The sequence below is a fragment of the Gopherus evgoodei genome, chromosome 3, assembly GCF_007399415.2.
Source record: "Gopherus evgoodei ecotype Sinaloan lineage chromosome 3, rGopEvg1_v1.p, whole genome shotgun sequence".
In the NCBI taxonomy this organism is placed as follows: Eukaryota; Metazoa; Chordata; order Testudines; family Testudinidae; genus Gopherus; species Gopherus evgoodei.
Genome location: NC_044324.1, coordinates 182,365,512 through 182,392,892, shown reverse-complemented (window position 1 = coordinate 182,392,892; position 27,381 = coordinate 182,365,512). Strand labels below are relative to the sequence as shown.

At 41.5% G+C, this 27,381-nt stretch overlaps 1 protein-coding gene across 11 annotated transcripts in view; it reads left to right on the top strand.

The window, feature by feature from the left end:
- Positions 1-27,381, top strand: part of TRERF1 (transcriptional regulating factor 1) — a 168,656-nt gene that overhangs the window by 116,372 nt on the left and 24,903 nt on the right. For 7 of the 11 annotated variants that reach the window (XM_030557612.1, XM_030557611.1, XM_030557609.1 and 4 more), the window contains 7 exons: positions 10,609-10,702; positions 13,388-15,028; positions 15,851-15,903; positions 17,796-17,949; positions 18,893-19,141; positions 23,433-23,799; positions 25,872-25,938. In XM_030557612.1, coding sequence (XP_030413472.1) covers positions 13,634-15,028; positions 15,851-15,903; positions 17,796-17,949; positions 18,893-19,141; positions 23,433-23,799; positions 25,872-25,938 — 2,285 coding nt within the window. In that variant the 5' untranslated portion in view covers positions 10,609-10,702; positions 13,388-13,633. The remainder of the gene's footprint in view (positions 1-10,608; positions 10,703-13,387; positions 15,029-15,850; positions 15,904-17,795; positions 17,950-18,892; positions 19,142-23,432; positions 23,800-25,871; positions 25,939-27,381) is intronic. The other 4 variants (XM_030557617.1, XM_030557618.1, XM_030557620.1 and 1 more) reach the window with 4 other exon arrangements.

Here is a 27,381-nt window from a genome sequence, read left to right as displayed (position 1 = left end):
ACAATGTTTCTTTTCTTTCCTTTCCAGGAGCACGTAATAAATTAAACATCAGGGCTGAGAACTGGGCTCTCATTGATTATTTAAATAGCATTCTCTTTTCTGTGCATCTCATCAGCTGGCACACAAGTCTGATGTGGGAATTGATGTTGTAGGGCAGGGTTTCTCAAACTGGGGGTCGGGACCCCTCGGGGGGGTCGTGAAGTTATTACGTGGGGGGTAGCAAGATGTCAGCCTCCACCCCAAACCCCGCTTTACATCCAGCACTTACAATAGTGTTAAATATATAAAAAGTGTTTTTAATGTATGGGTGGGGGAGGTTGTACTCAGAAGCTTGCTATATGAAAGGGGTCACCAGTACAAAAGTTTGAGAACCACTGTTTTAGGGGGTATAGATTTGGGTTCCATGGATTCAGGGGATGCTAAGTGTCCATCTGCGTACTCCTCCCCACCTCATAAAAAGCAAACAAATCTAAGTACTTAATCTCAGAAGACAACATATTCTGAAGAGAGAGGTCAGATTGCTTTCATGTCCTAATCAAACGCAGTCTGAATTTGATTTGGAAGACAGTTTACAGGGATGTGATTAGTTATATGATTGATACATAGCAATGCATTTATTTATTGTAAGGTCCTAAGCAAGTTAAGATGACCTCTAGGGTTCCTTTTAAAAAATGTCTAAGACAGAGGATAAAAATGCTTTTCTTACACCAGAACTTCTGCAACACTTTGTGATGATGGTGAAGTGTAGTCCTGAGAAGTATAGTTCTCTTAATAGGTTCACTCTGAAACTTTACAATAGCCAACTTAAACAAGTCCAGAAAAATGTTCTTATAAAAATAGCCTATTCTATGCTCTAGAAATATAGTAGAAAAGAAAGAGTTAGGAAAAATGAGATTAAGGAAATTGTTGGTACTTGCAAAATGATTGCTTCCAAAGCACAAGATAAGAATCTTTCACAAATTGTGAAATCTGGCCCAGTTCTAAGCACCCGAGAACACTGTGACTGGGGATCCCCACAACTAAGACAGTCTTAAATGAGGTATATTGTCAGATTCTTGTGGAAGATGTAAGAGCTTCTCTTTTAATGTTTGCAAAAGACCTATAGGAACAGTTTTTAAAGCAACAATTTTTAGAGGCCTGTTTAGATGCAGATGTGGGAGTTGGCAGATTTTAACAAAATTTTAATGCCTCAAGAGAAGAGAGAGAGAAAGATAAATGGAATAGAGAAGATATTAGAGCAACCAGCCAAACAGCTCAGGCAAACCAGACTTTAGAATGTCTATTGCCACAGCTCTGCAACCAAAACTTTGATGAGTTCCACTTGGCTCAGATCCATTTGATTGTAGGACGATTATACATTTCTTTTAGAACAGGGTCGCCATGACCTCAGACAAGTGGACACTCAAAATTACAGAGAATAGATCTACATTCTGCATTTTAGATGAACCAGTTTTTCTTTCATGCAAAGTATTGTGCCAGAAGAGCCAGATAACAAACCCAGCAATGTGAAAATGCTGAGAGATATTTTAGATATTAGAACAATATCCCCTACTTCTCTTGTGAATGTATACATAGGACCTTGTTTCTGAATTAATTTAATTACCAAAAAATTTCATCCTGTGTTGGACTGCTTGTGTCTGTCTCCCTGCTTTCCCATCCTGCTATTCACTAAATCAGGCCTGCACAACTCGTAAAGTGGCGAGGGCCACATTACTCCAAAGAAAACAGCTGAGGGCCGAAACCTCCCGGCCCTGCAGAAACACCCCGCCCCAGGGCCGCCCAGCCCTGCAGAAACAAATCCTCCTTTCCCAGCGCCGCCCCACCAAAACAGTTGTGGGCCAAAAAGGAAGGTTGGGGGTGGGGAGGTGATACTTTATTTTAAATCAACCAGGGGCTCCCTGCTGAAGAGGTGGCTGGGAGCCCTCATGGTCAAATTAAAGAGCTTGGGGCTCCTGTGGCTGGGGGAACCTGGCAAGGCCGGCTCTAGGTTTTTTGCTGCCTCAAGCAAAAAAAAATTTGGCTGCTCCCCCGTCCCGGTCCTGGGCTCCTCCCTTCTGCCCCAGTCCTGGGCTCTCCCCCCACCCACCAACTCACACACACCTCCTGCCGCCCCAGCGCTGGACTTCCCCCTTTCCTCTCCACCAGGGCCCTTCCCCCACCCCACTGCTGCCCCAGCCCTGGGTCCACCCCACCAGTGCCCCCGCCCCACACCTCCTGCCGCCCCAGCCCTGGGTCACTGGTAACTCACTCCCAGGGCGGTTCGTTCAGCAGGAATTTTGGATGTGCACCAAACACAGACAGGATTGGTTCCCATATGGTTACAGAGCTGCAGTAAAGTGGAACAATTTTCAGCTTGTATGATTGGAGGATATCTGGATGCATATTATGAGACTGTCCTACATAAATGAGGAAAAGTTGAGGTGCCTTTATTATTCTTTTGTTCTACTCTTTCTTTCTATGGGGAATTTGCCAATGCAATATCACTGTCTTCCTTTCAAAACAAACAAAAAGGCAACGGCTGTTGAAAATAGCAATTCCAGTCCTAATAAGCATTTCTTGCTCAATTTTATCCTACTTTTTCTACAGCAAGTTACAGTGGATCAGTATATTTGATTTGGGAGAAATGAAGTAACAGCTGCCCAAACTGAGCTTGAGCACTCCTGAATTTTGAGGTGTTCAAATCTGGAAGGCAGGTGCTGGTGGGAGGGGGGCTGTGGGCTCCGTGGGGGAGCATGGCAGCAACATGTCTGGAACTGCATGGAGCCAGACACGCTGGCGTTAGTGGCACAGTAAGGGGGCTGGGGGTTGGAGAAGGGGTAGCAGGTTCCAGGGGACAGTCAAGGGACAGGGAGCCGGGGGTTGGATGGGACGGAGGTTCGGGGGGCAGTCAGGGGGCAGGCAGCAGTTGGATAGGCATAGGAGTCCCAGGGGTTTATCAGGAGACAAGTAGGGGTTGGGGTCTTGGGGGGAAGTTGGAGGGGGTCTCAGGAGGGGGCAGTTGGGGACAAAGAGAAGGGAGGCTTAGATAGGAGCTGGAGTCCCAAGGGACAGTTAGGGGCAGGGGTCTCGGGAGGGGGCAATCGGGGGACAAGGAGCAGCAGTGCTTAGATAGGGGCTGGGGTTCCTGGGGGGCAGTTAGGGGCAGGGGTCCGGGGGAGGGGGCAATCAGTGGCCGCGGGCAGGGATTCAAAGGGCTCTGGGCTGTAGGCAGCCCTGGGGAGCCCTGAGCCCTTTAAATTCCAGCCGGCCCCGCCGCTGGAGCCACATCCGGGATTCAAAGGGCTCTCGGCTGCCGGCAGCGTGGGGAGCCCTGAGCCCTTTAAATCTCAGCCACGGCTGGGAAATTCTGCTGGCAGCCCAGAGCCCTTTGATTCCCGGCCGCGACTGAAATTTAAAGGGCCCAGGGCTCCCCATGGCTGCCGGCAGCCCAGAGCCCTGTGACTCCCGGCCGCGGCTGGGATTTAAAGGGCTCTGGGCTGCCCGCAGAGCGCAGTGTGCAGAGGATTTAAAATCCCCCTGTGGGCTGCATGTTGTGCAGGCCTGCACTAAATCCTCCCATGATATCAGATGAAACTTCCCACCAGTTTACAGTTGGGGAAAGGGAGTAAAGTTCCAAGCAATTAGTCTTTTCAAGGCTCTTTCTTGATGGCTTGTTTTATTGTTCGCAGATCAGTTGTGCAAAAAAAAAACAAAACAAAAAAAAAACGGAGGGGAGTGTAATTTAAAAACACAGCAAAAATTTCTCTAAACTATACCAGCATGAAGGGTCTAGAAGAAGAGAGGACACCCTTTGATTCAGCTTTTCTTCCTTATATACTCCACCCTCAGCTGTCACATGACAGACAGGGACTTGTTAATCTTCTACAGACTGAATCACCTGTATCTTGTCACATAATCTCAATGGCAGCCTTAATTGTGGCATTTTCTAACATTTGAGTACTTGACTTGGAAACCTTAATCTTTTATCACTGTGTGTAAAATTTTATATATTGCTCTCTTCTTTTTCCTCTCATTTATAAGGATGTTTAGTTCTACTGTTTCAGTCAAATATTCTTTAATCATGACCCAGCAATTTAAATAATCAGATGCTCTATGTAGCCTTTTATTGTAATAGAAGTAATGGCAAAAATACCAGCAAAAAATCCTCCAAATCTCAATGAGTCAAACCAGCCATCAGTGAAGTTGATCAGAATTGTGGGAAGACTGTCATGTATTTATACGCATTCATGGTCATTAGATGCCATTTTAAAAAAGAACATTGCACTTCAGTATTTACCATTTATCTTTTACCATTGGCATTTGTGATTATTCTCTATATACATAGAATTGGAAATATTGTAGTAAACTTAGAAGCTGCATGTAGATGGTAAATGTCCAGTTCTTAATGAAAGCCTGTGTACATTTATTCCACACGAGCAGAGAAGATTTGTACCAACATTTTCTTATTCTTTGCTGATCCTTACAGTTCTGCAGACTACTGTTGCTTTGGCATATAATTATATGTTACATAACTGCAGAAGTGGATTTTTGATTGAGGAAGCTGAAGTACTGTCATACTCAGAAAAATGAAATAGTAAATGAAAAATTAAGTTTCTTCCCAAAGTCATGAGTCTTTCACGGGTGTTAAATAGCACACAATTCATGGTGGTCAACCAGGAAGTCGAAATGTCTCCCACCTCTTCTCTGGTGGAACGTGTCTTAAAGCATTTTACTTCTGGGTGATCTGCCCTTAACTTTAAGGTTTTAAGAACATAATTTCCAATCTATATACATATCTTCTTACATATTATCCACGCATCCATTTCGCAAAGATGATGACAACCACTGAGAGACAGGTTTCAGTAGAACACTTGCATAATGCTCTTTGGTAAATTAAATATCAGATCCAGGGGATCCCTGTAACCCTTACCCTGTGCCCTCTGCCAGTTGACATCAAGAGGTCCCTGAGTCACCACGATTTATAAACTTTCTAATTATGCTCATTCAGTTTGGCTTTCCTTGAATGGCTAGGTTTCTTGCTCTTTGCATCCTTAATGAAGGGCTTTATTTTGGAAAATTTGACTTGTGTTTCTTACACATTTATATCCATGTCAGCTGCATCTAAAAGCTTTTTATTATCCAGTAATATAAGTACAATACACAAGGCCCCCATCCTTACTACATCTGATTCTTTTTGAAGACCAACACCTGTTGCACTGTCCACTGCAAAGCAAGATGACATGTACACTCACTAAAAATAAAAAGGGGGTGGAGTAGGGTGGGAGTTAAATCTTCAAAAGTGTTAGTGATATTTGTATACCCCAATTTTCAGACAGTTCTGAGTAAGCATCCTCTGAAAATCAGTCACTTTAAAGTAGTTTCAGGTGAATCATCCAGAATTACTTGTCACTTTCGAAAACATAGTTGTATATGCTGTTTCCCATTTCCTCCTAACCTCTACTGTATTTCACCCATCTGTCACTATAATGTGAGTTCCTCAGGATAGGGACCTTTCTTTCTTTCTTTCTTTCTTTGTCTTGCAAAATCCTAGCATATTGCAAGTACAATCTTAAGCAATACATAAGTATAGAAAATGATTAATTTTAAAATTGTAAAGTGACTCTTTAACAGCATATGTAGTTGTAGAAGCTAAGAAAAAGACAATCAATACTCAAGCATCAGGCATAATCAGATCACCTGTAGGGGTCAAGAAGGAACATGAGCATTGCCCAGTTGGCTAAGTGCATTCGGGATATTTGCCTGGCACGAAAACAAGTGTTGGTCACTGCTAGGGGCAGGATACTAACTGGTGGCACCTGAAAGTGAGAAGATACACAAAACTGTGCCCAACCCCAGTTAGCAGCAGTGAACAGAGCTCATACTATGCCTGACAAAAGGCGAAGTCTAGCCTGCCTTCCCGGAGAAGTCTCCACTGCAGTGGCTTGATCTAGTTTGGCAAATCGTCTCTTCTGAAAATTAGGATTTCAGTAATAGGAGTAAACAAAAGATGAGCCTTAGGGAAAACCTGATGAATTCCCCAACAATGTACATATCTTACAGGAGGCAGATTTGTGGCACAATCCCTGGCATAAAGCTCAGAGAGGTTCACAAAACTGTTTACATAAATATTCTCTACACCTAGATCACCAGAGGTCATTCTTCATCTGCCCCAAAAAGAGTTCAAATACCACTTCTTCCATTGATCAAATGGGCAGCAACATAATAGAAAATATTAAAAACCATCTTGTTTGTATCAATGGTGAACCAATCTTTTATTAAATCCTGTCTGGTTCTTCAACAGTTGGGAAACGTGCCACTCAAGCCCATTCTTTAAGGCTCTAGTAACGATCTTTTGTATCCACATTTTGAAGCAATCCTGTAATTTTATCTTCACCTTGTATATGAGTAATACAATAAAGGTTTCACTTGCAGTGCTTAGAATTATTTGATGCATCTGAAAGTAAAGAAGCAATTTAACAACAAAGATGACAAATGAGTTACTGAAATGCCCCCAATTTCTTTTGGAATGAAGAAACTATCTCTTTTTTCACTAAATTGAGTTCATAATCTTGGGTAGAAATTTAGATTCTGTTCCCCCACCCAATCCAGTAATTTCTAAACTTAGTTAGGATGTTCTAGTTCCTCTTAAAGAGTAAAAACAGGAACTGCTTATGCTATCAGCAGCCACATGAGACTACAACAACCTTTCATACTTCACTGGAACAAGGAGCTTTGCTGTAAAGGAACACACAATATTTTTTCAGGGTTTGTGAAACTACTGAACATGTACCTCATTAATTTTTAAAAATGTATTTTAAAAAATGAGTAGATTTCATGATATCTAGACTTTAAAATTGGATTATCCCACTTAGCATTTTGCTTCCCCTCCAGCCTCTCTTCAGTGCTGGAATTATTATAGCTGTCAATGTTCCCATGATCCTCCAGAATTAGGGCTTTTAATGCTCTATATCTTTTTTTATGTTGAGATACAAACCTCTGAGATGGTGTGCAGCACTAGGCTTGGTTCTAACAGCCATCCTGAACTATCAAGGACAGAAAAAATGTTTCCAATCTTAATGGTCATGAGATATACAGTATTGAAATGATCACTGTTCCCTTGGACCAATAGAGGTATTTTGGCACCGATAGAGGTATTTTGGCACCGTCCAAGACTTAAAAGAGCAACTCCCAGACCTTAGACCAAATTTTCACTACCTGTTCCTGACAGCAAATCTTCCAGTTGCATTAACATGTTCCTACGTGTCCTTAAGGCTGACAAATGAATTTCTGAGCTTAGGAAAAATAAAACATCTTTGGCTCCCTTCCTCACACCTGTGTTCTGTTCGCTCCCTGTCTCACGGCTGATCCAGACCACATCTTTTCATGGTGTTACATGATCTCCATTCTGTTTATGCACTACATTTACTTCTGATATGTTAATTGTATATGCAAAAAAAGAAGCTGGGAGTAGGAAACTAGCTACAAGAAGCATTGTGGCAGTGGACCTGGTGTCAGAGTAGCATAGAGAAATGTAATATAGCCTTGAAAAGGGAAATCCTCTTACTCTTCCACTGATGCAAAGTATGAAGCAAATTTAAAATGCCTGTAGTATATGGAAAAGAATGAGGGAGAGCATCAGAAGATCAGTATCCCATTAGCTTCAATTTAACCATTATTGAATACTAGTAGCTGAAAGCCCATGCTGTTGCACGGATGTGGCAGTTGGGCCAAGTAATCCACTATCTGTGTAGTTTTTCTCATACAACCAATGAAATTGTTGCATGTAAATTACTTGTAGAATAAAGATGGTGATTGGTTATCCCTGCTATCACAATGGTTTAGGACTCTTGGCATGGAATAAATATATGCTATACTACACCTGTACTCAGTATGTGTGTAATTTGTGAAGTCAAAATGGCTGAGAACAAACTGGATAGTAAGATGGTGAACCCAGTGATGATTCAGCCTAGTAATATTTTAACAAAAAGCTTTCAGCCTAGCTTGTAGCTGTTTCCATCACTTCACATTGACTCCAGGCATTCTAGGCTTCAGAATGACAATTCTGGAATCTTATTATATAGATACAAAACTTCATATTCTAATATCAGAAACAAGTACACTGTGTCCCTTTCTGTCAGACTGAAGGGTAGTAAAGCATGATCAAGACACATTAATGAGCTATTTCCAGTTTAGGGGAGGAGCAAGGAAGAACCTATATACCACAACAACTTCTTAATTTAAGTTTTCTGAAAATACTGTTTGGATTGCTGAGAGAAGTTTTACATTATTTATTTGTTCTTTGTTAAATTATGACAGTATGTTTATTGCTGTACAAGGCAAAATACAGAAGGTACAAGGAATTTATAATCTTCAAAACACGATTGCTTGTCAGTGAAATTAATTAAAAATGCCAGATTAATCCTACAGATCCTGTCCAGCATTGAGGCCTTTTTGCACCTATCTTCCAAAGTATGGAAATATATATTGTGTTTCAGTCCTCGCTTTCATGCTAACTCTTGATTATGAGAAATCACAACTATAAAAGTGTGTAGACATTTGATCAATATGACTGCTGAAAAACCTGAAATACAATGGATAATACATACTATCTGATTACATTTTGATTCATAGCCGTGCAGAGCATTGGGCAGTTTAGGTCTTTACTTTACTTTAGTAACTCTGTGGCTTAATGGGTCTGCTCGCTTCAGCTTTCTCTGTCCTGCAATCTTATGTTAACTCTCCACTAGCTTTGTAGAAATCAAAACCCAACTAGCATACAGTACTGTTCCCCAGCCTCCCCACTCAGTTTCTAACACTGAATTATTTTTGAATTAATATTTTGCTCTGGAATTTAAATGAGAACCAAACAGGCAACTGTATAGGTCTATAAATGTGACCCATCTATTATTTTTACATCTAGAAAAATTCAGCAAGTGTGTTTTTAAGAGCCTGTTTTTTGTATATAAAGCTGGGAAGGATACAGGACCATCTCCCTAAAGAACTGCCAACTGCCCCACTTCCCACATTGTGATTAAAACATTTGGATCCAATGATTGTCTGATAATGTAATTTAGAGAGGTTAGAAAAGCAAGATCTCCTTTTTTGAGAGCCCACAATTTTGGAATATTCTCCCATTTAATGTACGCCAGAATTAATTTGTGGCATCCTTCCTGGGAAGACTGAAGATTTATTTTCTTTTTCATTTGTGTGAATGGGGGAAGGGAGTTGGAATATGTGATGGTTATTTTGGTGTGCTTGGGATAGAACTGTTTGTGTTTATAACAGTGGTTCTCAAACTATGGTCTGTGGACTACCACTGTTATATGGAACTTTTTCCTGGTGGTCTTCGGAATGGAATATTTATACAATCAAGCAGTGTGGGGACTGGTAGGTTGGGAAGAGAATTGAGGTGAAAACCTGTCCCCATTTAAATCTGTTGAACTCTCATTCAAGGGGCCAAGATTTCACCCACAGTCTTTAAGAGGATATTTCTCTTGCCATGTAAGTTGCAGAAATAGTGGTGGGGAAAGTGTTATTCTTTAATTATTTATCTCTGTATATTTAATGCTCTCATTGTTATGCTATCTCTGTAGTACCAAAACATCTGATAGGTGACTATGGAAATGTATTTTGCAGAATATAGAAGCTGAAGTTGTAGCATACAGTGATTCTAGGATTTCTTTGAGCACTGGCTCATTTTTGCCATTTGGTAGCTATTAACTGTTGTCCTATTGTTAAGACAAGCTAGGGTTTTCAGAGATGAGCTCTTAAATAAAAAGTAGTTATATTATGTTTATTTTATTCATAGGTGGGGAAGTAAACTCTGTTACTGTTACACTTTCAGAAGTTTCTCAGTTAATTTATCAGAGATAGATTGGGTTTGTTTAGTTTGGAAAAGAGAAGACTGAGAGGGGACATGATAGCAGTTTTCAGGTATCTAAAAGGATGTCATCAGGAGGAGGGAGAAAACTTGTTCACCTTAGCCTCCAATGCTAGAACAAGAAGCAATGGGCTTAAACTGCAGCAAGGGAGATTTAGGTTGGACATTAGGAAAAAGTTCCTAACTGTCAGGGTAGTTAAACACTGGAATAGATTGCCTAGGGAAGTTGTGGAATCTCCATCGCTGGAGATATTTAAGAGTAGGTTAGATAAATGTCTATCAGGGTTGGTCTAGACAGTATTTGGTCCTGCCATGAGGGCAGGGGACTGGACTCGATGACCTCTCGAGGTCCCTTCCAGTCCTAGAGTCTATGAGTCTATGAGAGATCAGGTTCCTCAGTGCTTCTACAGTCTAATTAATGACTTGTAATAGTAGAAAAATGCTGCTCTCTATTTAGTGCTCAGTCCTGTGAGGTGCCTTCCCCTCTTGTTGAAGTCAATGTAAGGTGAGGATGCTCAACACCATGCAGGATCAAGCCCTTAAGTCATTAGTTCTAGAAGCCTCAAGATATTTTCAGAAATGCTGCTCTTGCAGGAGCGTGTGTTGATATTAATATAGATATGAAGGAATAGCTTAGCTTCTTAAGCAAATGAGAGCTCATTTAGCAACTTATTTCTATAGTTACTGAATTCTCTAGTTGCTCTGCAACTCAGTAGTTGGCATAATATAATATTTCATAACTTTTTCAGGTTGGTACACAAGTAATCAGTGTCTGCGTGACAGTGATGGCGACATTGTAGACTATACACAAGAGGACCACATGCCCCACCTCCCACGCTGGAGGTAAGTTGTAAGATCTGCTGCAGAGAGAGAGTGTGTGCGAACGTATGAGAGACTTTCAGGCTTACTTCTTAAATACAAACCTTTTTATGTTTTGACAATGTTTTCTGATACCCCTGCACGTTATGGGCCAACTCCTCACTTCCTGCTAACAGCCATAATAAGTGGGGTCTGATGGATGTTCCAGGGAGATGGAATTCCTTCTTGACCATAGAGCTAGTTGCAGTAATGCTACAATAGAAAGTAAAGTCTGCTGCCCTGGCACTCCCCTCTCAAATGTGGGTTTTGGCCAGTAAATTCATTTTTGTAAATAAATTATGTTGATATTCTCTGCTGCCTTGAGAAGAATTATATATGCTGTAATACTCTCTCGTATTCTTGAAATTGTAATAGTCTGTTAGTACTTAATTATCTGTGGAGGACATGTGGGCTAACTCATTAGTTGCGTTAGTAATATGACTCATAACTAGTGACTAAAAAAATATTTGTCACCTCAAAAAAATTAACAGAAAGGCATGAGAATTCTTACAGTATGCAACACAAACCAGTGCTATTAATAAACAGAGAGAGCTGCCTAGCCCAGTTTTATGCTATATATACAGCAAAAAATACCATGCGTTCTCTTGTACTCTCTGTATGTTATGGAAGCCCCTGCTTACTGTTCCATAGTTGGGTGTTAGTGAGATCTACAGTCCTGTTTTTCTCTAACATTAGATCGCTTATCGGTGTGAAGAATACACCATGTTTATGCCCTTTGAATATTCTATGTAGGTTTTGTTTAGTTTCTCTTCATAATTTTTAATAGGCAGTGTTTGAAGCTTTGCTGTGGCTGAAATCTCTCCTTTGCAGACTGACTTTTGTGGTTGATGGTATTCTCCCCTCCACCCACCCAAAAAACAAAAAAAAAAGTCCATCTACAAAAATTTGGTAGGGAGGTGTATTCTGAGACTATCTGGTCCAACGGATCGGGGTTTTTGGAGGAAATACTGAATTTGGGATTGTTCTTAGCCGTTATTTATCATAACTTGAAAATTTATGTGCCACTGGTTGCGATGGAGCAAGTTTATGCACTCTGTTCACAAAGCCTTCTGTGTAGTGGTATGGGCACACAGCCTTCTCCAAAGGAGCTGCACTTTTCCCTCAGATGTTATCCTACCATGGAGAAGGTTCTATGGACTGCACCTGGCATAAGAGTTTATGACCAGCATTGTATAAATGTGTGCTGTTTATGTGCAACTGGTGATGGTTAAAGTGTTCCTCATCAGCACCTGCACTTCTGCCCCCTCGTGTCAGCCTCTTCTCCCCCCCGCCCCAGCATTAAATCAATCTTATCACAGAATCATAGAATATCAGAGTTGGAAGGGACCTTAAGACACTAATACACAATCTTTGGAGGGGAGCAGTTAGGTTAGAGAGAAGGATGGGTTGAGAGGGCAGAGATAAGGTTCCAGCATAATGTTAATGTATGTAGATGCCTATGTGTAGTAGTAGCTTCAACTGCTTCGCAACGTGTGTGTGTGTGTGTATGTAGAGGGAGAATGTGATTATTCCTGTCCACATAATGATAAACATCGTAAGAAAACACAAATGTATCTTATTTATTTAAATTGCGTCCAAAACAGTACAGATATTTGTAAATCAGTTAAGTCAGACTGAATTACTGTTCACAAGATAAGGATGACAGATGAGAGCATTCAGGATAAACCAGTCTGCTAAAATATTAAGGAATTGATGGACAACTGAAGGAAAAAAAAAAGTGTGTGGGGGGAGAAGGCAGAATGGAAGTTAGAACTTGGTACCTACTAGGTACATGAAGAGGTTGCGTGTGACAGGTATGTGCTGTTATCACTTGACGATTTGGACAGCTTGATATATCTTAGCAATTACCAAAAGTCCATATAGAAGATGAGTAAATGACTCTGTGTGTACAGAGGTGATTGGTGTAACCACACTTGTGATTTTATTGTCACTTTAACAAGCACACTAGCCTTGCATATTACTCCTCAGAGACGTACACAATGCTGTATCTTCAACCCAATAGCAGACTTGTTCTTCTTCTTCATTCCACACCTCTGTAAAGATAATATGGAATAAAACGAGCCCTGATGTTGTGTGACGGAGTTGGAGCCACTATGTTAATTCTGAATCAGAATTAAATCATACTGTACCCCATCTTCTCCCATGCCTACAACTCAGTGCTGGCACTTGGATTCCAAGCCACCACTTCCTTTCAGTTGTGTTATCAAACATAGTAGAGCCATCTGTGATATCTGCAGGAGTTTTGTGAATTAGAGTTTACTATACATGTGTATGCTGTCTCTGACTTCCAGACTGGGAACACTAGAAATGAGTCTCTTTCTCATAGTTCAGTCTCTGGTTAAAGACTGCACCTGAGTGCTATATATGGACAGGGGTGTGTGTGTGTGCATTTAAAGGAGAGGTTTTGGAAGCACACCTTCATTGGTAAAGCAAAGTGATTGTACTGGAGAACTGTAGAAACACTGTAATGGGATGAAATGAAGAAATAGTGGGATGAGATGAAGCAATCCAATTGCCATGGAATAGCCCAACTGCTACAACTGTTCATAAGATTATATCCTTTTCCCCATTAGGTGGTGGTTGTTACATCAAAAGAAACTGCAAAAGTTATGTAGAATGCACTTAAACTACCTCTCTCTCACTTCTCAGGTACCTGGCATAGTGAATCTATTGTTTTTGTTTAAGATTTGCCTTTTGGACTTTTTCAAAGATATGAAGCAGCATCAATCTGAAATTGGAATTGCAAACAGACCAGAAAGAGTTAGTCGTTGTAATGTAAATGGACAAGCCGAATAATAACAAATTCTAGCAATTTTTTTTTCGTACTTGGAATATCTCAGGGTCTACAAGTTTATGGTTTTTGTGCCTGTAAGATCAGGATAAAGGTGACCAAAAATGGGGGACCAGCAGTTGTACAAACCTAACCACACTGCCAACAGCAATGAGAATTTGTATTACCAACCGCACCAAATGAACACTCTCCCCCCTTTAAATCACAGCTATGGAACATCAGGCATGGATGCTTCTCAGGCTTCTCCCCTCTCTCCTCAATTCCCCCAGGATTCAAGAGACAGCATAGCTTTGAATGTAGGTTCAAAAAACATTGGGTCAGCGGACTCCTCTAGACAAACAAATTGGACACATACTGGCTCAGGAAACCATGTTCCGGTAAGGAACAATCAGAATGCCATGTGGAGCCCATTAGGACAGAGTGAATCTGCTGACGGATACCAGTATTCGTATTCTCAAGCCAATGAACTTCGGTCGCAAAAACTTACTAGTGGAGTTTTACATAAATTGGACTCCTTTACACAAGTATTTGCTAACCAAAATTTAAGAATTCAAGTCAACAATATGGCTCAGGTCTTGCATGCTCAGTCTTCAGTGATGGATAATGTCAGTGACAGTGCACTTAGACAGCTGCTGTCTCAGAAGCCTGCTGTTGAGCAACAATCTGTAACTTCCACGGTGCAAAGATATCAGCAAGGGCCACAGCAAGTACACCAGAATTTTGCAAGCACTCAGCAAAAGCAAGTCATGCAGCACCAACAACAGTTGTATTATGATTACCAGCAACACTTATCTCAGCTACAAATGCATTCTGCAATGCAACAAGGACAACCACATGTGCAACAAATGCAGTCTCAGCAGCTGTTACCGCAACAGATACAACAGTTGCAGCAGACTCAATATTATATGCAGCAACAGCCACAGCAGGGACAGCAGCGGCTCTCAATACAGGAGATCCAGCAGCAGCAGCAACAAAGTCGACAGCAACAGCAGAGGCAGTGTCCAATGCAAATAGCTCAGTATTATCAAACACAACCAGTTATGCAGCAGTTACAGTTGCAGCAGCAGCAGCAACAGATGCAACTGCATCTTCCTGCGTATCATAGGGATTCTGACCCAAAAACCGTGCATGAAACACACCAGTACTCCCAGGATCAAGCTCATCCTGTACAGCTTATACAGTTGGGAACAATGCCTCAGTATTTCTATCAGGATCCACAGCAGCAGTATAGGCATTTGTATCCACAAAGTGTATTGCAACAACAGCAGCAACAGGAAGACACTGATCCGCAAAAGCAATACCAGAATGACAATAGGTCTCAAGTTCTGATGAACTCCCACGTTGGCCTGAGTGTGGCAGAGGCAATAGAGGATACTACACGACAGGAAATTAATTCTGTAGGTAGCGCTGGCTCTCATCGAAGTCTTTTAGCACCATCGAGTATCCATCTAAATAACAAAGGGTCCCAGCAAGAGTCTCCTAGTGCTATTTGGCCTCAGGTATGTAATGATTTAGATTTCCATTCATCCAGGCCTGTTTTGAATAATGACTGTACTACACACAGATGAAATAACTGCAGGGGATTCAGGGTATTGTCATAGCTGAGATGTTTCAAGGACCTGGAAATGGGTCTTTCACCTCTAGGTCACTGATTTGCTTTAGGTCAGGGGTTGTCAAACTGGGGGTCGGGAATCTTCAGGGGGTCGCGAGGTTATTAAATGAGGGGTCACAAGCTGCCAGCCTCCACCCCAGACCCCGCTTTGCCTCCAGCATTTATAATGGTGTTAAATTTATAAAAAAATGTTTTTAATTTATAAGAAGGGTCATGCTCAGAGACTTGCTATATGAAAGGGGTCACCAGTACGAAAGTTTGAGAACCACTGCTCTAGGCTGAGTTATTACCAAACAGGTGGCTATTCATTGGCCAGTGTAAAATGAGTTTGGCAGTGTCAGTCCAGTTCCTGATGGACAGATATCCCAAGCTCAAAAAATGCTACCATATTTGTCACTAGTTTGCAGCCTTCCTGGTAACTCCCCAGAAATAGCAAGGACACAGACCCTCTATTATGCTGTCACATAATCAGGGCTGAGGAGCACATTAGCAGGTAAGTGTAGGGCAACTTGTACTGACATTGCTCAGAGGTATACCCATTTTGTGGATAAATGTAGGCTGGCATTCTCCAAGGCTGTCTCAGAGCCTTTTATCATCACTTCATTAGCATAGAAAAGTAAAAATAATTAAAAAATAATAATAAAGCTGTGAAGACTCTTTAGATTGCTATTGCTTAAAAAATACTTTTTTCTGTTTTTCTCTCTGGTAGCAGATTCAGCTATCTGATGGCAGACTGCAGCAGCCACTGTCCCCTGAGCCAAGGTATTATGAGTTTGGCGTAGATTTCTTAGTGCAATTATGTTATGGTTAAATATGAATGAGCTCTGCAATTGAATAGAGGTGTTCTCAGCTGGTTTGGGGAACTATTATGTGAAGCCATGGCTAAGGATGTATACACTAGATGTAAAAATGTGCAATCTCTGCACCAATACATTTAAATTACTTTGGAGTGCTCTTTTTCTTTAAAATGAGTGAAGGCAGGGGGACAGCATGCTTTTAATGCTGCTCAGATTTACTCAGTGGATCAATGCTATATTGTTTAGATTTCCATCTTTGGCAGCAAATGTCACCAAAGAATCCATTAGTTTTTCTTAAGGCCTATCAGTACTATGAGGAGAACCACATGCTAGCACAATTGTCTGCCACAATTGGTGGCTCCCATGTTCTGGCACTCTTTTTTTGTTGTTGCTAGATGGGTAGGGAAACATGAGTCACTAAAATACAGTTCTGGTTCTAGGCCATATTGGTCTATATTGTGGACCACATCTTGAGACTCTCAAGATGTAGGGTGACCAGGTGTCCAGTTTTTGACTGGAACACCTGGTCGAAAAGCGACCCTGGCGGCTCCAGTCAGCACCGCCAACCGGACTGTTAAAAGTCCAGTCGGTGATGCTGCGGTGCTAAGGCAGGCTAGTCCCTACCTGTCTTGGCTCCGCGCTGCACCCCGGAAGCAGCCAGCAGGTCCGGCTCCTAGGTGGGGAGGCCAAGGGGCTCCGTGTGCAGCCCTGGCCCTGAGCACCAGCTCCGCATTCCTATTGGCCAGGAACCACTACCAATGGGAGCTGTGGGGACGTTCCTGCCGGCAAGAGCAGTGTGCAGAGCCACCTGCCACACTTCCGCCTAGGAGCTGGACCCGCTGGCCGCTTCCAGGGCACAGGACGGAGTCAGGACAGGCAGGGAGCCTGCCTTAGCCCCCCTGCTGCTCAGTTGACTGGGAGCTGCCAGAGGTAAGCCTGTGCCCCTGACCAGGCCTGAGCCCCCCCTTCACCCCAAATCCCTCATTTCCGGCCCCACACCAGAGCCTCCACCCCCAGAGGGAGCCCTCATCCACCCTGCACCCCAACCCAGAGCCACCTCCCACACCCAGAACCCCTCATTTCTGGCCCTACCCCAGAGCCCACCTGCTTCAACCTGCAGTCTCTTCCCACACATTGAACTCTTCAGCCCCAGCCCCACCCGAGAGCCCGCACCCCGACAGCCCTCACTCATTCTTGCACCCCAACCCTCTGCCCCAGCCCAGAGCCCCCTCCCACACCTTGAACCCCTCTGCCCCACCCTCCAGCCCAGAGTCACTTGCATCCCAAACCCCTCATCCCTGGCCCCATCCTAGAGCCCACCCTCCCTGGCTGGAGCCCCCAGCCCACAGCCCCCTCCCACATCCTGAACCCCTCATTTCTAGCCCTACCCTGGAGCCCACACCCCTAGTTACAGCGCTCTGCCCCCTATACACACATATCCCAATCCCCTGCCCCAGCCCAGTGAAAGTGACTGAGGGTAGGGGAGAGCAAGCCACTGAGGGAGGGGGAGTGTAGTGAGTGGGGGCGGGGCCTCGGGGAAGGGGGCGAGGCCTCAGGGAAGGGGCAGGGCTAGGTTTTCGGTTTTGTGCAATTAGAAAGTTGGCAACCCTACTTGAGAGAGAGTGTCCTGTTTACCACTTCCCTTCCCCTCCAGTTTGGGAATCAATGAGCTAGGCTATAGCACATATATTTTTAAGTATATATCTTGGTTTCTTTGCTTACCTACCTGACAGAAGTGCTTTCTGGCTTAATTACAATTTAATTTACAAATTGCTTATGAAGTCCTCAGATAAAAGGCTCTTAGTGAAAGGGGACACCTGGCAAACTGATTTCTCCTTTATCTCCCTGTAAAAACAGTGGCCCAAACAAAGGAACGTTTCCCGAGAGATCCCATATAAAGAGCAAGCTAACGTGTTCAATATGCTTGAAGGAATTTAAGAGTTTACCAGCACTAAATGGTCACATGAGATCACATGGAGGAGGAGTAAGAGCATCTCCTAATTTTAAACAGGTACCCGTTCATTTTACTTTATTTGGCTCTCTTCTTTTCATGTTAATGTTTGCTGCTTGCTTTGCTTTTCTGTCAACATTTTTTCCCCCCAATTTTGTTTCAATTACACTACCCTCTACATTAATGGAAATGTGTATAGTTGTGCCTATACATAGGCCAAGAGCCTTGCCTAAAGGTGACTGTCAAAGGGGAGAAAAAAAATGTTTTTTGTGCCTGTGTTTTTGTAATGAATAAAGAAACCTTGCAAAACTAAATTTTATTTTTCTGTTTGTTTTGTGCATTAGAAATTTCAGGAATGACAAGTCTTGTCTTCCTTATTTTTAGCTGGACTCCTTGAGTGACTGACATATGTTGGAAATGCTTTGAAGACTGTTGAAGGATCAGGCGTGTTAAATCTTTAACATAGAGCTTTTCTCTCAAATGTTCAGTTAAACAGATGTTAACAAAAAACAAACACAAAATGAGTTAATTGGCCTGAATAAAAATAACTTATCCTCTCAGTCAGGTTTTTCTGCCTTGGTATCTCTGATGCCATAATCATAGTAGTTCTTCTGTTGTCTATTGTCTTCTGTGTTAGACAAGATCTAATTTCTAATGCAAAAAACAAATATTTTTGAAAAGAGATCTTTTTACCTTCTACTTTCAGCATAAAGAAGCAATAAAAAAGAGCACAAACTTATTTTTCCTCTTTGCAGGTCATCTTTAAAAGAAATGTTATATGGTTCTTTATCACTGAGGCTGAATCCTATGTATAAGTCATAATTATCTGGCCAATTTTATTCAGGCCAAATATGCAGTCTGAGAAGAGGGGCTACTGTTTGTTTCACACCAGAGCCATTTCTTTCCAGATCACGATGAATACATTTTCACACTAATTTTTATAGTCTGTAAATCCAATAGGAACCCTCTAACTGAGGCTGAAAGCCTGTAATTGTCTGTACAGGATGAAGGAGAGAAACCGCCACAACAGCAGCCGCCTAAAGAGGTAGATAGCCTTGCGCCTATCGTCATGCCCGTTTCTGTCCCTGTAAAGCTTCTGTCGCCTGAGCCCAGTGCGCAGCCCGCTGCCAACAGTACCACAGTCAAAGACAAGCCTGCCAATTCTGTGTCAGATGACGAGATGCCAGTTCTCATGAAGATGACTTACTCTCCACCGTGCAGTCCAAAAGTGGCCACCCCCTGCTCATCTTCTGTGAGTGCTGCCCTCCTTGCTACTAACTGTGCTGTGATGCTTTTAAATCCCTTTGGTTTTAGTGCAATTACATTTTAAAATATATACACTCTGGGATATTTTAATAAATCAGTGTGGCTCACACCTAGCAATGAAAGGTGAAGGCCTGTAGTATTGGGTAAGTAATTCCTCCTCTGTCATCCAGGAATATTAATTTCATCCTTCGTGGAAGATCAATACTCAGAAATAACACAAACCATTTGAAACATAGTGCGGGGATTTTGTATTCCACTAAAACAAAGGGATTTATTACCTTTCATTTTTTACTATTTGTGCTTCTTTGTGTTTATTTTGTTGCTTAAATGCAGCAGCTACTTTCTTCCTGTTCTGATGTGAAATATATTTGTGTATCTTTTTTGTGGTAGATTAAATAGCACTGTATGGTAGTTACTAAAGCTGTATGTTCTAATAAGAAGCTGTGCGGTGTTGCCTGGCCACTGGCACATACAATGGGATCATCTTTTTTTTTTTCTTTTCCCCCGTTCAGCACATATCTTAACTATGTGTTAAAACATTGGGACTTCATAAACCCAAAAGGAAAAGTAATGATAAATTAGTATTTTCTGGCTTTCATTTAACTCATAAATCTGATATCACCAGACGCTGTGGTGAAAAGCGCATTAGACATGAATAAGACAGAGACTGTCGGACTTCAGTGAAGCATGCACTAAAGCTTTTTACTGAATATGGGCTTAGCAAACAGTTTAATTTGCTACACTTTCTAGTCCAACAACATGAGAAATCTGCTACTGCAGTGTAATTGTGAAAGGCACAAGAAGGGCTGACTATTACGAAGTGTGACTACTGCCCATAACAGTGAAAAGTAGTACATCGTCTTCTTTCTCTCTCTCATTGAGTGGCCCATTGAGGACAACATGGACTCTTGTCAGTGATCTCTAAAAATATTTCTGGATTTACACACACTTTTTTTTTTAAATGAATTTCCCTCCTTTTTCTTTAGCTAGTGCAGACTTCCACCTTCTGTAGTAACACTGAAGTCAGCATCTCTCCTTTTGCTGATAGCTCAGCAGTGTAGTTTCTCCTTTCTATTTCTAATCTCCTGAGAGGGATGGCTGAAGCCTTGAGCTCCACTATGTGCTGTGTGCAGATTTCCTTTGGAGATTTTGGGCCAGACGTTTAGGATTGGGCATGCACATTTACCACAATTGCGTATGCAGTTGCAGTGCAGTGACTGAGTCTTCAGTGGCCAATTAGGCATCTGATTGGCCACTTGTGCATGCAACCACCCAGAGTTATGCGTGCCATCCTGTTTGTTACATGTGCAAATTATGAACACGCAGTTCTGAACTCTGGACCCCAGTTTTTTATACTAGCAGTGGAAATGTATTAGAGTAGTGAAGGAGCTGCATTCACTTAGAGATGGTGAGTAGATTTGTGCTATTCTAATGAACAGTAACTGTTTTGCTTCAATCACATTGTGTCTCAGGCCTTACAATGAAGGGGTCCCAAGGACTGATTTGTAAAGTCAGTTTTTTTTTTAGTGAATGCCTTTTTAATGAAAGCAAAAGGAAACTAAATACCCTGCAACAGCAGCGCACAGTGAAGTGAATCAGATAGTAAATGGGCATTCCATTGTGTCCCAGTATTAACATTTAGTTTTTTATAGAGTACTAGAGAACGCATTCAGTGCTGGACCTAAGCAACAGTGTCTGGAACTTCAGGGAATTAGAGAGCTAATACTGAGCTGTGAGGCCAAGAACATCGGGGATTTATTTAATATTCAATGTGAAGATTTTTTTAAAATGCCATATTGCATTTCCTATACTGAGAGTGCCCTTAACCATTTGATGTAGTGACATAGAGAGCAATGGCTCATGGGAATTTAGTTCCAGTGCCTTATTTCACTCCAGCAAGAGCTGAGTACCAGATATAATAATAATCTGCTTTGTACTTTTTTTGGCTTAACTTACCAGGGTTTCTAGTCAAAGAGGTAGATACGGAGCAAATAGTAAAACTGAGAGTCCTTCTCCTACCCCCAAATTGAAGACTGACTGTTAGAATGAAGAGATGATCAAAGGAGGCTCATAAGTTCTGTTTTCTCATTCTGGGTACAATCCCACGAACACCTGGGCATGTAACTTTTGCTCACATGAGGAGTTCCAATGACTTTAGTGTATGAGAAAAGTAGTTACAGGAGGGAAAAGGCAGAAATTTTTCTACTGTTACTACACAGAGGAAGTCACTAGCAAAATAAAACATTTGTCAGATGAAGAAAAAAACTAGGAAAATAAGTTCCACTCTGACTTCATGGGGACTATTCCTGTGAATAAGTTACTCATGTGCATACGTTTTTTGCAGGACCAAGACTACTCACTTGGAAGCTGTTACAAATAAAGCACAGCAACTGATTTGTACCCTCTATATTTCTGAATTCCATCATCCATACTGTTCATGTTTTTTTATTTAAAACTGGTAAACAGTTTAAAAAAAAAGATGCAAAGCATAAAATGGAAAATTTAAGAAACTATATGTAGTGTTCGTATTACAGTAGTGTCTAAAGTCCCCAATGGAAATTGAGGTGGCATGGTACAAAACATAGTGAGACAGAATCCCTGCCTCAAAGAGTTTATGGTCTGAATAAACACACACAAGATGGGAGGGAGGACAGAGGCTCCTGGAGGTAAACTATCTCACTGTAGGTCAGTGGCTGAGCTGGGAATAGCTCCCACATTCCCAGAGTCCCAACCAACACCCTAGCTATTGCACCACACTGCCTCTTTGCAAAAAGGAAGGAGCAAACATTTAATTTGAGGTTCTGATCAGACCTCTGCTATATTTCTTGATTTTTTCCCCCCCATCTTTTCTTTCTCCTTTTTGAACATTGGATGTTCACCATCATGACTGACTCTGTAGTACATGGCTATTTTTCACACTCCCTTGTGATTTTTCATTGCTTTCAATGTTTTTACTCAGTCCTCCTTAAAGATATATTTTCCTGCAAAAGAAAAATATGTTCAGAACTTAAATTTTTGGGGAGGAAAAATTACCAGATGTTGGAAGGGATATAGCTATGATCTAACAGAGAGGGCAGGACCTCTGCAATAGAGAACATTTCCACAAGCTGGTATGTGTTAACAGCGGGAATAAAAGGTGACAGTGTTAATGTTCTTTTAACATACTTTTTATTGGGTGAGTATGCTTGTCAAGAGCCACCCATGGTGTTTAGATATATTATCTAAACATGTTGAGTAATGTATTTTTATATAGTAGTAATATTAACCAGATGATACAGAAATTTTGGTATATCTTTACTTAGGCAAGAAATTCTCTTCCCCCTCCCCCATGTTTATCATAAATGAGATCTTAAAACCTAAGCACCTGAAAGTAGTATATTTAAAACTAAGAATGTGTACTATCGTTATGTGCATTCTTAAAAAGCTACCTAACCATTTTCCCTGAAAATCAGATTTCAGATTGCATAAGCCCAATTGCTGTCACTTTTTATAGACCAGGGTGGTACAGTGTTACACATCTTTAATCTCAAAATTATTGGTATGTATAGTGCTGTTATGTCCCCAGTTCTCATCTGCTACCTTTTTCCCTGCCAAGAAAAGAGAAAATTAATACAAGATTCCTTGCAGTGGATTCCACCCAGCCCATAGAAATGTAGTGATAAGAGAGAGAATTTGGATTTATTACATTTTCCCCCTCTCTTGCCAGTGACAATGCTGCAGTTATTCCACTGAGCTCAAATGTGTCCATCCTACTAAAGCCAAGTAGATGTGTTCAAAAACATTTAACTTTCTAATAAACTCAGACATTGGGGGGTAGATGGAGCAACTCCCAGACGACCAATATAAATTCTGTGTAGTTGGAAATAAGTGTGAGTGTGAGGGGTGCTGGTAAAAAATGCCGCATTAACATCTTGGAGCCAGGTCTTCTCTTTAGCCACTAAACACTGGCAGCAGCAAAGGCCACTCTTCCACTGGCCTAACCAACTTTTTTGAAGTCCTTCTTTGACCTGGAGTGATGATTTCTGAATTTGGAAAAGTAAGTAATTCTTTCTGTCTTAAGATTGCCAACTAGTACCAATTGTAGTGTTGGTATTTTGTCATATGGGCACCTGTTGGCTTAAAAAAACCCAAAAACTGGACTGAAACTGTCAGACTTATTCCATGTAGGGCCCTGAACAGCCATCAGTTTCCTGTCACCATTGGCTGTGGGAAATTGTAGGTAATGTAACCCAAACTAATCATAGCTGTATATTTGAATGCTATACATTTTCATTTAGGAACTTAGCAGAAAACAGCCTCAAAGTGCTGCAAAATTGGAAGAAGACTTCAAATCCCTGCAGGACAAGAAAAAATATCGACATAGACCTGAACCACTCTTCATACCTCCTCCTTCCTTCAACTTCAGTGTGTCTTACTCAGGAGCTACGCTGTATCAAAGCCAACTTCGCTCTCCCCGCATTCTAGGAGATCATCTCCTAGACAGGACACATGCGTTTCCTCCCTATACCCCACCACCTATGCTTAGCCCAGTACGCCAAGGATCTGGGCTCTTCAGCAGCGTTCTCACATCTCATAATGCATCTCACCCCCAGCTGCCACTTACTCCTTTAACACCCACTCCACGGGTGCTCCTATGTCGATCTAGTAAGTATTTTATTTAATGTAGCACTTCCTCTGATCCCAAATCCACATCTTACATAAAACACTATTATGTTATATTCCCTGTGTGCTTTCTGTTTCGAAATAATCATCAGAGGAGGAGGAGAAGACATATACACAAACTACTGTTACTTTTCCTGTTCAACAGTTTGTTTTTCCAGATATGTACATCTCTTCTAGATATTATAGTGTAGAGTTTAAACCAGGAAATGGACAGGTTAATTTCAAATGGAAAGATCAGAACATATTTATTTCAAAGGAGACAGTGTTTGTAACTAAAGTGAAGCCTGCTCAAATGGGCCAAGGGGGACATACCTGTTTTGGTATTTGACAGTTGTATGGTTTTAAGCATTTATTCAGTTCAAGAGAGGAAATTTTTTCATTGTAACATCAGGCTACATGTCTGCGGTAGCAAATATTTTGTTTAAAGCCCAACATGCATATGTCAAGACACTGTTAGTTTTTATATATCTATATCTATATATCTGTATCTATGTATATCTATATATAGCATATGCATAGAAAAGATTTTTAAGGTGTGTATGGGGGATAATCTATATTAGCTATACTGGAAGAGTCTGTCCAAGGTAGAAATAACATCTTAAGGTGTGATTAAGTAACTTAGAAATGGACCCCAGTATGTCAGAGAACTTAATTTACTTATTATAAATTAACTGTGCAAGCAAAGCAATTCCTCAAATTTCCAGAGACACATTTCTGTTTGTGTAATGTTGCAAAACATATAAACTAGGTATTTAGCAGCATGGTTCAGGTGATGAATTAAGATTTTACTTACTGGACTGTTAAATTTATCCTGTAACCCAAAAGAATAGATGTATTTAAATTATCTTCTGTCTTGGATCCTTGACGATCCCCCGTGTTTTATAATTTTACGTCTACATTTTCTTCACAGCCACCAGCCTTCTGGTCAAAAATCACTAGGTGATACACCCTTCATAGTCCATCAGTAGTCCTCAGTTATCTGGACATGTAGCTGTTATGTTCTATTCCCTCTCCTTGCTTCCCCTTCTGTATTCCCATCTTCTGCGATCAGTCCCTTTAATAGATTAAAAATTTGACTGCCAACTTTCTTGAGTTAGCAAAATGGATAAATCAAGATGCCTCTTTGATATGTTCTCTAGTAGGCACTGACATCCTGTTTATAAAACTATTGTTGGCAGGCCTAGTCCTCTATCCTGTAACGTCTCCTCTTCCTTCCTGCTCTTAGTAGAATAGGATCAGAACTTGGTTTTGGCCTTCTCCTAATTCTAGGAAGTAGTCCAGAGCCACCTGAACCTTCTGTCACCATTGTATCCCCCTTAAACTCTGGTCCTTGGTTTCTTCAGAGGTACAGTAACACGGTGACAGCTGACCTGGATTTTGGGGGTTTGGCCGTGGTGTTTTTTCTTTCTTTCTTTTTTTTTTGCGGGGGGAGGGGGGGGGAATTGTGTTGTATTTCACTGATTTGCAAAATCAACTCTACAGTGCCATAAATACATTCTCAGTGCTTTACTAACAGAGTGTTAGTACATGTTTCCTGACCCATAGTTTACAATTTAAACAAGTCACAGGACAGTAGATCAGTTAAGGGAGTTTGTGGGGGTTATTGATGAGAAAAGGAAGTAGGAGAGATTTATGGAAGAATTAATTTTAAAGAGGTTTTTGGAGGAGGAGGAGGCGGAGTGTGCGCTTAGCATATGATGACTGGAGACCATCCTAGGCATGGGTGGCAGCATGATAGGAGGTACAAAGCTAATATGTACAACCAAGTGTGTAGATTATAAAGGAAAATGTAAAATTGCTCAGAGTGGTAGACAGTGTGGAAATTGGTGCTGCTGAAAATTGCAGCTATGCCCAGCTGCACTGTACCTGGTTTCTTAAGGCCCCTGGTACATTCAGGCCAGTGCACCAGCTGTAGCCCAATGTTTCATTGATTTCTATGGAACATTTAATAGAAGGATAGCAACACAACTGGGGGCAGTGGAGGACCAAACATAATGTGCTAGTTAAGAAAATAGCTTTCTAAACAGAAAATCAAATCCCTATTTCTGTTTCAGATAGTATTGATGGAAGCAGCATTCCAGTGACTCCAGGGCCTGGAGAACAGACTGTTGATATAGAACCGTAAGAAACATTTATCAATGTGTATCACTTTACAGCGTACCTCAGCTAGCTCACCCTCTCTCACCTAGAGAATGTGATCTTGTATATTTTGAACAAGGCAGGTAATACCATACTTCTTGGCTGGAGGCACTCAAGGCTATACCAGTGTAAACATTGGCTGGGTCACTGACAGCAGAAAGTCTGCTAGAGATGAGATTGTGGCACTGCAAACCAGCCATGGCTTCAGGGGAAAGCTGTAAAGAGCCAGTGAAGTCACAAAAGTAGCTGGTGCTGGCTGGAAAAGAGTGTGACCACAGCATTCGGGTAGCGTGTTGATTCAGTACTTGCCCTGGCAGCCCTCCTGTGGAGTTCTGGGAGATGTTAAACTTCCCTTCCCTTCATGGGATGCTAAGAGAGGACAGAGACAGTGTTATCACCACCAGCCCTCTACTGAGGTGTGTCATCCCCTATGGGTTAGGGAGGTATACTGCATCTGGCCTGTTCACTATACTATAACGATATCCATCATATCTCTCTCTCTCCCTCTCTCTCTCTCTCTCTTCTGGGACTTAAAACCTGCTTCCCAGTCCAATTAAACTGTGTTGGAACTGTGCACAGCTTTTTGAACATTAGGTCTTTATAATATACTAATTGCCTCAGTGAGAGCTGAGTTCACTGAATATTATGTTGTAAGATAGTCTGACACCATTTCATGTCAGACCATTGTGTTGTGCGATGCGAGGACCTCTTGATGCCCATGGGCAGAGGGCACAGGGGTCCACAGGTTTACGGGGATCCCCTGGCTTTACCAAAATAGATCACGTGTCATGCTGGTGGTCCTAATCATTGCAAAATGTATGTGCAGATAATATGTAAGGAGTTATATATGCGTGCTGAAAATTATGTCTTTAAGGCCTTGGCATTAAAGGCTGGTCAATCAGAGGTAGCATGCGTTGAGACAGACTTCTCCAAGTGGGAGACACTTATCTCCCTGGCTGACCATTGTATATCTTAGAGTGGAAATTCTACTTGCATATTGAATCAAGTGCTAATGAATAGATTGTGAAAAAACAAAAACAGCAGGGATTAGCCTGTTTACAAGTAAAGACAATGAATTTTGGGGAGTGTAGCTGGGATATGGAGGGGTACCTGGGATCCTTCAGGCTGTGAAGACACACTGACAGTGGGCTTGATCTAATGAAAGTACAGTCTCAGACATCCTGATTTAAAACACTGGGGAAAAGGACTTGGGATGAGCTATGCTGTACGAGACAAAGGAATATTTTATAGATTAAATTTAGGCTCTAGCAAGCATGTAATAAGTTTGTTTTGTATGTAACCATTTGTTTCTGATACTCTTTCTTAGTATCATTTGAATCTCTGTTCTTTGGTAATAAACTTTCTTGTTTTCATTATAAATATATCTAAGTGCGGTGTGTTAAGTGGAAAGCTATCTTGAGTTAA